Here is a 15,000-nt window from a genome sequence, read left to right as displayed (position 1 = left end):
CTGCATCCTACCCTTAACCTCCACACAAACTACCTCAGATTTTTATGAATATGTGTGTATTTGGTAAATTTTACTACTGATATTTTTGGGATATGTTACAACGATCTGTTTTACAAGGAATGACAATTTCATTTGCAATGACAACGACACTAAACGTCAATTGTTATTTTGTGCAATTTCCTGGAGAAGGATCTTAATGAAAATTACACAAGATCTGACATGTCCTTAGGTGGACATTTAAGAAAAGAAGCCTTGCTGTGACTTGTGGTCTTCTGGGATCAGAACCAGCTTCTACCTAGGTTTTCAGGGAATGCTTGAGACACATCTCTGTGATGGCAGTGGGTAAGTCTTGGAGCTGCCAGCCATCACCAAGCATGCAATAGTAGCACTAAGCCTTTACAACGAGGCAGTCACAAATGTTTTTCTTCCCTGCCGTGCTCCAAGCTGAAGAGCTTAAACTACACATTAAATAACAATTATAAAACATACATGTTCTATCCGATCTAATCTATTATCTTTCTATCTGATAGTCACACAAATCAGTGAATTATCAGACCTCGGTTAAAGACATGAGGGCCTTTTTTGAACTCATAAAGCCATCAAAATGTGAGCGTGGCCAGGGACCCAGGCTACACTACACCTGAGCTGTCACTGGACTTGAACCTGCCTGGACATTTGCCTGCACAGATTCTGCAGAGTGGAATGTCTGAAAATAGCTGGGTGTCATGAATCAAAAATGGGAGCTGGGGGCAGTCCTCTGTGGCTCCCTTTCCTCTGTTGTCCGAGCATTTTACAGAGCAAAGCAAAAATCTCTCGGTCAATTTTCTTCCTATTGTTTCTCAGAGAGGTTCAGAGAGTAAGAAATGTTGAATCAACTTTACATTCTTGTGTGGCACATGGATAAACTGTATAGAAATGATAATTGAAAGAAAAGATTGGAGGGATCACATAATCTATCACTCGAGCAATCAAAGTCATAATTTTTCTTCCATTTTTAAAAATGACAGCAGAGCAAGATCTGGAAACAGTTTCACCGCTCAGTAGTATTGGCTACTAACATGTTAATCTGCACTTTCATACTTCCCTAGGCCATCAAATCGAAACGGAATTACACTTATCTATCTATGTGGATTTTAAAATTTAATCCATCAGAAACTTTTTCTTTTGTCTTTAAATATGTACAAGAATCTGATATTAGAGATTGTGTACTGCTCATCTCATACACGCACTTTCTGCTGCTGGACATCTGTGTTGCTTCTGGTATATTATCGTTATTATAAATACATCAGGGAAGGACATCTTTGCACGAACATCTGCTTATGTCCCCTAGGTTGGTAATCATCCTAAAAGCTGAATTACCAGGCCAAGGGTACAAGTATAGCAAAAGACTTTTAGCACTTAACTTTGTTTATACATGAATAATACACAGTCATTGCAGAGAACCTGAAAAAACAAAACAGTGAAAAGTTAAAAACGTAAACATCCACCAATGAGTTGACTTGGTATTTGGTATTCTCCCACTAAATGGCATGCTGGACACATGCCTTGGTACGGCCATAGTATAACTCACTCAGCTTTTCTATTAGGCATGGATATTTAAGTTGCTCCTACACAATTTATAAGGAACAACCTTATAAATAATCGCTTATGGCTGTCTCCAGTTTGAGTTCTCTGATGTTTTTCATAGCATTGGTAGGGTCTAAGCTGAATTTTTGATATTATGGTAGGGTTTACACAGAGGCAGATGAGAAGGTAAGAAGCCAGAGAAATCGTGGTGGGAACAAGACGCTGAGTTTGTTGGTGAGGTTTCTATACAGAAGCAAACTAGAGGGAAGTTTGTGGGAAGACACTGGAGAGAACTGTGGAAAGAAAGGAAAGAGTCACCATGGGGATGGGGGAAAATGAGTGAGGTTTTGATCTTGAAATTTTAGCTATAGGTCAGATGACTCTCAGCTCATGGAAAGTTATCAGTAGAGTGAGATTTATGAGGAGGTCTTGTATACTTGTTGTAGGGCTAGTGGTTTTTCTTTGCTTTGGAAGCAAGGAAAAGTTCTCTTGGCCTTGAACATCTTCTGCATACAAAGCAACACAATTTGGAATTAAATGATGAGCTGGTCCATTCAGTCCTCCATACGACTCCACTGAGATGTGAGTGATCACCCTGCATCAACTGAGCAGCTTGTGTGCAGGACTCAGGAACCCTTAACTGAGTGCAGACATGGCGTTGGTAGTTGCTACCCCTACAACAGAAGCCCTCCTGCTTAAGGATTTAAGCCAGACTTTGCTGTTTGTTTTGCTGGCTCATGTTATTAAGTTGCTGAACATGGCCTGGGAGTCGTTCTTGGGAGCATGGTGCCAGTGATTTATGAGATAGGCCAATTGTTTGGTATTTTGTTTTCTAAAGTTGATTCCGAGTGAGCAAGGCTGCGAGTTATGGTGTTGCTTCTCCTTCCTCAGCCTTCTCAAAAGCATGTTGGTCTGATGCAGTCGAGGAAGGCAGACAGAGGTTCTCCTTGATGGCCAGTTAATAAGCTAAAAGGAGGAAGATTTTAAGGTCCACTGAGTGACTTATTAGCACAGCCCAGGGAGGCCCCCCAGAGAAGTGGTTTGCTCAGCACATTTGCCTGGTGTAATTAATTACTCCAAACATGGCAGAATCACTTCTGTGTGTCGTCTGCTGTTCTTGGGCAAGTCTCATTCATTGGTAGCCCAGCTCAGATTTTAAAAAGGACTTTTAATCTCAAAATAAAGATTGTGATCCAAAATCACTTTATATTGCTGTTTTATATACCTTGTCTTCAAATTTGCTTAGCATTTAGGAAATTCTGGTGGCAAGTCAAAGAGTTGGCCTCTATCAACAGAGTTTTCTGAGATCTTCAGAGAAAGAAGAAACAAGTTACCTTTCCTTGTGTTTGTTGTTTTGTTTGGAATAATACAGGGTCTCACTATGTAGCTCTGGCTATCCTGAAACTCACTCTGTAGACAAGGCTGGCCTCAAACACACAGAGATCTGCCTGCCTCTGCCCCGAAAGTGATGAAATTAAAGGCCTACACCGCCAATGCCTGGCACAAGTTACCATTTTAAAATATGTTTGTATTACTGAGAGGACTTATACACAACATATTTTTTCCCATTGCATAGTCCAGCCAAATAAATGAATTTTAAATACTTTAGATTGCAAAAAACAGTGTGCCAGAAAGTCTGGGGCTGGTGTGGTAGTATGTGTGTTAATCCCAAAGATTTGAGGAGAAAGACCACCAACCCAAGTCACCATGGTCAAATTAATTAAAGCAAACAATTAATTAAAGCAAGCATTTTTTATGTGTATACATGGGCTGACTCCCCCGAAGGTCAGGTTCAAGAGATCGGCATTGGACGTGAGGAAGACAATGTTTTTATAACTCAGGGGTGGAGGGTTTCCAAATGGAGGATTTGGCAGGCAAAACAGGGGGGTTACAGGAGCAGAACATAAACGTAACAAGTTAGTCATAACGATCTCTTGAAGCAATGCCATGGTTGCAAGGTGGTCGTACCAAGGTCGTCACACAGGTGGTTACAAAGACCTTTGAAAGAAAGATATAGTTGTTGTTTCCTGGAACAGGTAGTGTGGAGCCATCTGCGGTTAAGGTTACAGGTGGAGCATAGCTCAGTCCTTGAGAAACACAGATGTGATCATAAACAGGAATGGACCTAGTTTGTCTGTGCTATAAAGTGGCTTTTAAGCCTAAAATGGAGGCAGGCTGGTTCATCACCTGCTTATAATCTCAGCACTGGGGCAGCCAAGGATGATGAGAAGTTCAAGGCTTTCCCGGACCACACAGCATGACCCTGTCTCAGAAAGGCAAAGGAAGCCTAGTTTATCCTCTAGATGTACAGGGAATAGCTTGAGGTGTGTCTTGTCACTATTGTACACATTTCAAGGATGTTACTTCATCAGGTGGTTCCTAAGGTGCGGCAGGCCAGACTTACGCTGGTGACTACGTTTCACACTACCTGAAGACACTACATCGGGTTTTGTGACTTGCCGAAGTTCACATATGGGAAGGCAAAAGAAGATTAGAATCTCAGAAGTTTTCCTCTTAAAAGAGAGCTCTTCCTTTAAAAATCATACGGCTCTGCACTTTGACAAGGGGAAAAAAAATAGCACATATTTTGCCTGCCTGCCGGCAATTAATATCATTCACTTTCCCTGCACAACTAGGTCTCCATAATTGTGTTAGACGCAGTGTGACTGCTGAACAGGCCGCCGAGGCAAAACAGACAGACCCACCGTACGGACACAGCTGCAGCTCTCCTCTGATCCCTGTGCACAACCAAAAGCAAGAACACACTCTAATTCAGGAGAACAATTGGTCAGAGAGCTTTTGAAAGGGAGAGTGTACAAGGATTAAACAATCTCCTCTCGCCTGGGTTCTCAGGAGTTCATACTCTAGCATCTTGCAGAGAGCTGAAGTTTGAGTGAATGACAGTTGCCTGGAAGGGTCACTGCTCCACTCCCTGCTTAGTCTGGGCTTTTGTGAGGCGATTGCCTGAGCCAGATCCCGCCCAACACACACACACACACACACACACACACACACACACACACACACACACACACGTCTCTCTCATCACTTTGCTGGCTTATTTCTAAGGTGGACTAAACTGCAACAAGATTGTTCTTTTTCCCTTACCTCTGGGGGAAAAATCCGAGGAGGTCAAAACAATTCAAAAGAAAGAGGCAGCTGAACAAGCATGGGTTGCCCCTTGCTGCATCTTGTGGTAAGGCTTTCCTACTCTGGAAAAAATGTGAGGGATTCTTCATAGTCTGATGTATTTACAATCCAGTACAATCTACAAAAGATTTACAGTTAAGGACATGTGACGCACACCTTTAATCCCTGTAGAGGCAGAGGCAGGTGAATCTGTGAGTTCAAGGACAACCTGGTCTACATAGTGAGTTCTTGGGCACCTAGGGCCACCCAATGAGATCCTGTCTCAAACAAAACAAATAAAACCAAACACAATGAGATTTCCATTTACTGAACTGTTAACATCATGTTAACCAATTATTCTGTTGCAGAAGAGACCCTTGGCTAAGGCTTTTCTTAGATAACTTGGTTAAAAAAAAAAAAAGAAACCAACAACAAGGAAAAATCACTTCAAACTTACAGAAGTATTAGAAGAGTGGTATTTGGAATGTCTGAAAATAATTTACCCAGATTCACCAGTTATTTATATTTTGTCCCCTTTGCCCCTCTCTTCTCTCTCTAAAGAACTCATTTACATCTTGGCATCAGGGTACATTTCTTAAGTGCAAGGCATTGTTTAACCAAGATATAGCAGCTTTAAAAAAATCACAGAATTTAGCATCAATACAATTATGTAAGCCAGGCTTCATAATCAGGTGTCTTTAGTTAACTCAGTAATAGCTTGTTGGTTTTTCCGTCTCCCCAGTATCCCACCTTGGAAGTGTGCCCAGCACTACAAACTCCTTCAAACCCAAGTTTTCCCTCAGCCTTTCTTCATCTTTCTCGATGCCAGTATTTCTGAAGAGGACGGGCCAGTTATTTTGAGAATGCCCCTAGGTTTCCATTTGTGTGGCTCTTTTTAAAATGTCAGATGAGCGTTTCTATCAGGAGAATCAGGGAACTGAGGCCTTGTAGTGCTCGGGTGGGGGTGCAACTGTTTATAAGTCAGTTATTGCTATTGATGTTACTGTTTTTTTTTAAGATTTATTTATTTATTATGTATACAGAAAAGGGCACCAGATCTGATTACAGATGGTTATGAGCCACCATGTGGGTGCTGGGAATTGAACTCAGGACCTCTGGAAGCACAGTCGGTGCTCTTAACTGCTGAGCCATCTCTCCAGCCCTGATGTTACTTTTTAAACCGTGCCCTTCAGGTAATTTCCAATGGGCTTCTCCAGAGTGGGAGTGACAGGGTCTGTAGGCCATGTTTCTGGAGACCGTTTGAAACATGCAAATATGTCTTTACCCGATTCTTTTGGGTAAAGAATTTCTGAAGATTTTCTAAATCTGGTATTCCTTCTAAAATTGTTGGTCTCGGGGTTGGAGAGATGGCTCAGCAGTTAAGAGCACTGGCTGCTCTTCCAGAGGTCCTGAGTTCAATTCCCAGCACCCACATGGCAGCTCACAACCATCTATAATGAGATCTGGTGCCCTCTTCTGGCTTGCAGGGACACATGCAGGCAAAACACTGTATACATAATAAATAAATAAATAAATAAATAAATAAATAAATAAATAAATAAATAAATAAATAAATGAATGAATAAATAAATGAATAAATAAATGAATAAATAAATAAAATTCTTGGTCACTAAGAGTCCTCTGAGATGTGTCTCATTGGTAGAGTGCATACTTGGCACTCAGAAAGCCCCGAGGTCAGTCTCTAGCACTGCAATATAAAATGTCTACAATCTACTTAAACAAGAATTAAAATCAAACTTGAAATCAAAGGAAGAATTGATAGGCTGTCCTCACTAGCTTCTCTGCTGCTGTGGTAAAATACTGATCAAAACCAACTTGAGGAAGAATGATTTAGCTCCTTATGTCACAGACCATCAACGCCTCATGTCAAGGAAGGAACTCAAGGTGGGAATCTGAAGTAGAAACTGAAACAAACAATGGAGGAATGTTACTTGGTGACTTAATTTCCATAGTTTGCTCAGCCTGCTTTCTTATAGAACCAAGGCCCACCTGCTGAGGAATACCACCACCCATAATGGGCTGGGCCCTCAAGAAAATGCCCCATGGACACCCATAGGTTAGTCTGATGGAGGTAATTCTCCAGTTAAGGTTCCTTCTTTCCACCTGACTCTAGTTTTAAAAAAACTAACCAAAACAATGGTTCAGTTTACCCAAAGGCCCTCATCACCAAACCTGATGACCTGAGTTTGATCCATACAACTTTTGGTGGAGGGAGAGGGCTGACTCCAGCAACTGTCATCTGATCACACTGCTACAGTGTGCCCACCCCCCCACAACATAAATAAAATGTAAAAAAGTAGTTAAGAAAAAAGAAGAACAAGAAAGGATTCATGTATATTGGTGAAATTATTAAGGCCACTCCACGTAGTTAAAAGGAGATTTATTTAGTGGCGTAACTTACAAATTAAGGGATAGGTAGGTCGCAGGGTCTGGGGAAGGTGTATCGCAGTCCAGCGGTGTTCTCTGGAGCTCTGCTTGGCCCACCTCCACCGTCCAGGGTCCCGGAACAGAGTGAGAGTGCAGGCCCATCCAAATCTCTGGTCTCCAGGCACCTCCCTTGGCCCCGCCTTGTAGGCATGACAGTTGCCGAAGTCTCAATGGGGGTTGGAACTTCCAGATCAAAGCTGGAATGGCTACCCACTGCATCTCCCCCTTTTTGTCTAAATAAAAAAGTTCTAACCTAATACAAGACTATATACAAAGGAATGGTTATCAAATATTGTCCAGGAATAATGAGGGATAATGACCTAGATAAGATGGAACTACAACCAATGCAAACAATATCAAACAAGAAAAACATACTAAAATCCAGAGAAGTATAGAGCATAGGTAAATGGCATGTTACAAAGATCATTCCAAAAGGTGTCCTATCCTAAAGAACCTGAATCTAATACTTAATATGTTCTATCTACTAAGTTGTAACTATAACTGCTAGTCTTCAATCCCATCAAAGACCTGAGAAGGAATATAATGGTACCTGAGAAATGGTAGATGGATGCAAGCAACTTTCGGGAATCTTGTAAGAGTAGACCGAGACAGCTGGCAGCCTGGACAGTCACCTAATGTTTCTCAGCATTGTTGGTGCATTCAAATTGGCTACAGGCCTAAAGTATCTGATAGATCATTTTCAGAAGCAGGAATTCTGAAAGACCATCTTACCCTGTCTTGGCAGAGTACAGTGGTCGCTTTCCTTGTGTCCTGCTTGTCCAGAAAGAATAGCATTGCATTAGTACTGTCAGCCATCGAGGCAAGGGCAGTTCTTTGCCCAGTAGGCCATTTTGTGCCAAGAAGACAAACTTCCAAATGGAAATGTCTTAGAAGCCCAACATTCTCTTGGGATCAAATTGGTGCAGCCAGGAGTAATTGTGTCTCATGTCAACAGAATTCTAAGTTATTTAAATGCCATATTCTCTAGGTCTATGAAGTGTTTGAAGATTACCTGTCCATCTGACCTATGTATCTGTAATTCTGGATAACCTAACTAATGTAACTATAGAGATGACAAGCATAGGTGACTATAAATCTATAAGTCGTATCTACCTAAATAACCTAAGGACTAAGGCTTCACGTAAACAAGGTAAACAGTCTATAAGCAAATGTATGGTAAAGAATGATGACTTCAAAATTGTGACAATACACAAGATATTTATAACAGAGGTAGGCGTATATAGTGCAATATGCAATATGACAATAATCTTAAATATATATCAATATACCGAATATCCTAAACAGAAGTAGAACATACATAAAGTATGACAGATATAAATTTACATTTGTATCAATATACAAATATTTCAAATAAGAGTAGAAATATATGTACATTATAACAAATATAGTTCTGTATTTGTATCAATATACAAATTATCTTAAACAGGAATATAAAAATAGTTTACATTTGTATCAACATATAAGAATCCATAACAGTGCAAATTACAGTGCAAATTATCTAAGGCTGCTATTTTACTAAATTTGTTTACTAGTATATACAATAATCTACCATAATATCTTATACCTATCCATTCCATTTCTTCTTTTCCCTTTTCTCTCTCTCTCTTTTTTTTTTTAAGAATACTGAATCTAATATTTTCTTCCACCCCCCAACCCTATAACCATCATCCATAACCCTGAGAATTATGAAACCTAAGGGAGAAGGGGCATCGTTTTCTTAGAATTGCTTCCTGCTGTTTAGGGGGTGATGTTATCTCTGTTGGGTACTGTGAGAAAGTTCAGATAGTTAAATCTCAGTTAGACTAACTGTAGGTTCTGCAGCAAGTCTTAGAGTAATGGGTAAGATTGTTTGAAATTCTGGCAAGAAGTGTAGTATGATGATGATTACTATGGCATCATTCTGGATTGGGTAGAGTTGTTGTTGTTGTTGTTGGGGCCCCATCTTCCTTCTGGAGACTTCCGAGATTGCTATTGGAAAAACTTATTTGTTATCAAAATGGAAGGTTTGGATTTAAAGAGGACATATCATGCAAGAAAGGATTCTGAGAAATCAAGAGTAAGCGTGGAGAGAATTAGAATCTAGAAGACAATGGTCCCTTTTTATTGGTTTCCTTCTGTCCCATACCAGAGGACTCTTTTGATATGGGACTGAAGAATCTCTCAAACTTTTCTCTTAGCAATATGCTTGGGTTTAGAGAAGGAGTGAGCCAATTCCATCTCCAAAGCCAGCTTGGCTTATAATTGAATTGGAATGCCACTAAATAAATCTCCTTTTAACTACATGGAGTGGCCTTAATAATTTCACCAATATGTGGTGTCCAACGTGGGGCAAGAGTTTCCACCTAAAACCTGAGAAAAGATTCTAAAATGGAGCTAAAAACAGCTTCCTAATTGTCTCTCTCAAATGAGCAGCAGCTGCCGGTTTGAGCTACTTGTGGGTTCCTAGCATGTGCGCTTGACCTGCAGTATGGCGGGAATGAGGCCTCTGCAAGTGGCACATTAAGCTGCGTGGTGGTTTTAGCCTTTGCTAGTACAAAACAAAAAAAGAGGTTTCTGGGCTACACACTGCTTGGATAAAAGCATAGACCCACGATAGCTCCCAGAGCTGGCGGCAAACGTACCACCGCCATGTTGGGAAGCTGAGGTGGGCGGAGCCAGCAGCCATAGCGCCCGCTGTTTCAGTCTTACAAATGCTACAGTTTAAAGCAATAGATTCACAATAAGACAGATTCAGATGTAATAGTTTACAAAGTGTAAAATATTCGTAGGCTTGAAAGAGACAAAAAAGGTGATATATACAGTTATATAAGCAAATACATAGTTTTAAAAAATAAAGTCTTTAAAGAGACAGTAAAATTAATATAAAAAAAGCCATGTAAAGATGAATATTACACAGAGAATCTGGATTGTGTTGTCTTTGGGATTTTTAACTGCAGAAAAACATTTGATTGTAAAAGCTGTTGAGTTATGCTAAAATGTATATTTTAAAGGTACCTTGACTTCAAAATTTGGATATAAGGATGTGTTGCTTTGGAAAGGAGACTCTGCTTTTGTTCCCACAGAAAGCCAGAGGCTATGGATTTGTTCTAGATTAAGATACGTCAGGTTTGACCAGCCAAGACCCCCTGAAAGGTCTCTGATGACACCGTGGCCCAGATGATCCAACATCCAGAACCGTTTCAAGGCAACTGGCTCAGACAATACACCCTCACAGACTACTCCATAATCCTAAAATTTTCTTTGTGTCCCCATAAGATACAGTGCCCCCCCCTCCAGCAGGAAGAAGTAAGAGAAGCTATGCCCAAATTCCCAAATTATATGTAATTTTTACTTTGTTAAGGTTAAAACCTTCCTTTTAAAAAAAAAAAAGAAAAGAAAAGAAAAAGAAAAGGGGAAGTGCTTTGGGATGGTCTGTATGTCAAGTGTGTTGTTCTGATTGGTCAATAAATAAAACACTGATTGGCCAGTGGCCAGGCAGGAAGTATAGGCGGGACTAACAGAGAGGAGAAAAGAAAGAACAGGAAGGCAGAAGGAGACACTGCCAGTCGCCACCATGACTAGCAGCATGTGAAGATGCTGGTAAACCACGAGCCACATGGCACGGAATAGATTTATAGAAATGGAATAATTTAAGATATAAGAACAGTTAGCAAGAAGCCTGCCATGGCCATACAGTTTGTAAGCAATGTAAGTCTCTGTGTTTACTTGGTTGGGTCTGAGTGGCTGTGGGACTGACAGGTGAGAGAGATTTGTCCTGACTGTGGGCCAGGCAGGAAAACTCTAGCTACACATGTAGAGCCAGGTGGTAGTGGCACACACCTTTAATCCCAGCACTTGGGATGTAGAGCCAGGCGGATCTCTGTGAGTTGGAGGCCAGCCTGGTTTACAGAGTGAGATCTAGGACAGCCACCAAAGCAACACAGAGAAACCAGGTCTTGAAAAACAAAAAACAAAAAACAAAAAACAAAAAAAAAAAGAAGAAGAAAAGAAAGGATTCATGTGTTCTTAGTTTATTCAATGGGTTGTATTCCCATTCTGTTGATTTTGATTTCCAGTTCCCATAGGTTGGCAAGTAGTAATCCTGTCAAGCAGATACCTGTGTCCTTCTGACTTGTTCCCACGATTCTCTGAGTACTTCTTACTTTCTTGGTGTGACAAGATGATCTGGGTCATCATGGACTTCTTACCCAGTCCTACCTAGAAGCAGCCCTTTCTCTAAGGAGCCCTGGCTCCTGTTAGCAGAGAATTGCATTTGGAACTCGTTGTCTGGAAGCAGAAAATGTCTGCAATGTGTATTATTATGATTATGGTGCAATGTGTATTATTATGATTATGGTGTGTGTGTGTGTGTGTGTGTGTGTGTTGTGTGTGTAGTACCTTCAGAAAAAATGAAATGTTCTAATAATTTAGATTTTTTGTTTTTTTAATCTTTTTTATTTTGGTGTGTGTGTGTGTATGTGTGTGTGTGTGTATGTGTGTATGTGTGTGGCTTTTTTGTGTTGTTGAGATGGGGTCTGGCTGTGTCTTGCAGACTGGCTTGAAACTCAATGTGATCTTCCATTTCCAGTCTCCTCAGTGTTGGGATTACAAGGGTGAAACACCCCTCCTGGCTCTTTAGCTTAGAATTCTTTGTGATACAGCTTCTTTAGTTCATGAGAACCCATGTTATCCTTGTACAGATTATTGGTGACATCAATCGATGTTACCTTGCTTCTATTGTTTTTATGTGCTGTTCTTTCCAATGAGCAAATATATGATCATATTGTCTTACTGTAATACACACACACACACACACACACACACACACACACACGCACGCACGCACACACACGCACACACGCACACACACACCACACACACACACACACACCGGTATTTTCACTTTGAAATTCTAGAAATGTTAAATATTAACAGTTTAGAGAATACAAGCTCATGCCTAAATCAGGAATGCTGCTGTCTTTTTAAAAGTGGGCTTTTTAACTTAAAAAGCTGTGCAGGAAATTACACCCAGGGCCTTGCACATATGAAGTGGGTGATCTACCACTGAGCTATATCCTCAGTCCTCAAAATGGGCCTTAGACCAGGTTAACATTTACCTCACTAGGGAGAAGATTCAGCATCCATTTTGCCTGAAAATGAACAGGAATTCTGTCCTTGGTGCAGTGTAAGCATGGGAGAATGTGCCACTGGGTCAGAAGGAGGACTGCTAGAAGATACTCCTCCGCCCTGTGACGGGACGCACCTGCTCACAGCTCCCAGTTCAGTTGAGACAGGCAAATGGGTGTGCATGTGTTTGCTTCCTTGTTGCTCAGTAGCTTTGGGTAGAGTACCCTCAAAATTCTAAAACCCTTCGACAGACATTTGATAGTCTTTTAAATGGATCTTGTGAAAAGAAATGTTAATAGCTATAATGATGCGGCTCACGTTGTCTATAGGAATAGAAACACAGGACTGTCAGAAGCAACAGCGTGCATTGTGTCTGTGTTTATTCCTCAGGAGCATAGCGGCCACTGACCATGAGCCAACGGATGCCAGGAAGTCCTTCCCTTGTTTTGATGAGCCGAACAAGAAGGCAACTTACAACATATCCATCATTCACCCCAAAGAATACTCAGCACTTTCAAATATGCCAGTACTGGTAAGCATTTTTAAATTTTGTGTCTGCGCATACACTGTTTGTAGTGTTGAACTACCTGATTCACCATAGAAGGGAACTCTGAATCCTGAAACTAAATGTGCTATGTAGCTATCAATTTAAAAGACTAAGAGTACATCTTAGCAGTCTTTTATTCTTTGACTCTAGGAAATTGTCAGCTTATAACATCACAGTCCAGTAATAAATTCACCTTGAAATTTTTAAGGAAGAAAGAATATAATACATATAGATTGACTCTGCTTAACTACACAAACCACTAGTCATTAAAAAAAATCAAAGACACACTTAAAGTTTTCTAGGCCATACTCACTATTTAGACTTTTCAGTTCAATACAACCCTTGTTTTTAAATAGATAAAGCTATTTTAAAAAAATCACTACTTCAATTCTTGGTTGTACAAGCCAACTCTAGAGAACACCATGCCCATAGATTTTTCTGCTAAAAAAAAATCTGTCAAACGTTGAATTAATAATAGGTTACAATAATTCTGCCTGGATACTTGTTAATACAGGACTCTTTCCTGTGTTTTCTCTTCATAATAGGTGACTTTTTTTTCCCCAAGGGTTTCTCTGTGTAGCTTTGGGGCCTTTCCTGGAACTCACTCTGTAGCCCAGGCTGGCCTGGAACTCATAGAGATCCTCCTGCCTCTGCCTCCCGAGTGCTGGCATTAAAGGCGTGCGCCACCACCGCCCAGCTAATAGGTGACTTTTTTTAAAGGCTTCTCATCATTACCACTTATCATTCGACCCCTGAACTTTGAAAATGAACTTCTGAATAGGGAATGGGGCTTGAAGTATTCATTTGTTTGTCTTATTCTTGGTTGATCTTATGATAAATAAAAGATGATCTTCTGTTCTCCACAGAGAGAAGAGGTAGTGGATAACAACTGGAATAAAACGATTTTTAAGGAGTCTGTCCCCATGAGCACTTACCTGGTGTGCTTTGCTGTACATCAGTTCACCTCTGTACAGAGAACGTCCAACAGCGGCAAACTAGTGAGTCTCGTCAGATTTCAAAAACTCCTGGGGATTTGGCTCAGTGGTAGAGCGCTTGCCTAGCAAGCGCAAGGCCCTGGGTTCGGTCCTCAGCTCTGGAAACAAACAAACAAACAAACAAAAAAACCAAAAAAACTCACCACCAATGCATTTGTGATTAACTTGCTGGCTTTTAAAAATACCTGCTTATTGGTTTTTCATACAACAGGCAAGAAACCTCATCAGCCACCAGGTTTTGGGAGCTCAGTAATTAAACAACACAGAAAAGTTCAAGCTGCCAGGACACAGGTGATGCATAAACAAAGGTGACAGGCATGAATATGTATAGCCTGGAAATATTTTAAAGGGAAAATTCATTGAAAATCCAAAACTAATTCCCATATAGACCAGCACAAGTATGTCAGACTATGTGGTCCTACCCAACTGCATTACAAGACTTGGCATATATGTTAGAAGGAGCTTTTGCATGGAGAGGGGGTCGGGAGGTGAATATTCTGCAAGCAACAGGAGATGAGCAGTTTATGGAGCCATTTCTATATGTAATTTTTGATTGTTTGTTTGTTTGAGATAGGGTTTCCTTGTGTATCCCTGGTCGTCTTGGAACATGCTCTGTAGACCAGGTTGGCTTTGAACTCAGAGAGACCTGCTTCTGCCTCCCCAGTGCTGGGATTAAGGGCATGTACACCACTGCCCGGCTCTATATGTAATTAAAATCAGGCAGCCACTTCCTGAGACCCTGACTCAAGAAAAACAAACATGTATTTCGAAGTATATAAGTTTTAAATCAACAAATTGATACAGAAACATAAAAAGTCAACAAAATATCAGAAATAGTTTTGAAAATATGAACATGTTTTTAAATGAAAGCTTCAATGGCTTCCTTTGGAACTTTTTTTACAATTATTTATTTACTGTGTGCATGTGTGTGTGTGTGCCTGTGCATGTGTGAGTATACATGCATGTGTGAGTATTCGTATGTGTGAGTGTGCGTGTGTGTGTGTGTGTGTGTGTGTGTGTGTGTGTGTGTGTGTGCTGCAGCATGGTATGGAGGTCAAGGATACCTTTGTGGGAGTTTATTCTCTTCTTCTACCAAGTAAGATTGGGGATTGAACTTGGGTCTCCAGAGTGTCACCAAGTCCCTTTACCTGACAATTTATCTTGCTGTCCCAATGACTTCCTTTTGAA

The 15,000-nt window shown here is 40.6% G+C and overlaps 1 protein-coding gene across 1 annotated transcript in view; it reads left to right on the top strand.

Annotated features, from left to right (window-relative positions):
- Enpep (glutamyl aminopeptidase) overlaps positions 1–15,000 on the top strand; it is a 94,449-nt gene that overhangs the window by 1,153 nt on the left and 78,296 nt on the right. Inside the window, exons 2-3 of the mRNA XM_052731447.1 lie at positions 12,661–12,802; positions 13,684–13,815. Of these exons, the coding sequence (XP_052587407.1) occupies positions 12,661–12,802; positions 13,684–13,815 (274 nt within the window). The remainder of the gene's footprint in view (positions 1–12,660; positions 12,803–13,683; positions 13,816–15,000) is intronic.

Source organism: Peromyscus californicus, unplaced genomic scaffold (assembly GCF_007827085.1).
Source record: "Peromyscus californicus insignis strain IS unplaced genomic scaffold, ASM782708v3 Scaffold_9__1_contigs__length_137607984, whole genome shotgun sequence".
Classification (NCBI taxonomy): Eukaryota; Metazoa; Chordata; class Mammalia; order Rodentia; family Cricetidae; genus Peromyscus; species Peromyscus californicus.
Note: the sequence above shows the minus strand (reverse complement) of the source record. Positions and strands in the feature narration are given on the sequence as shown.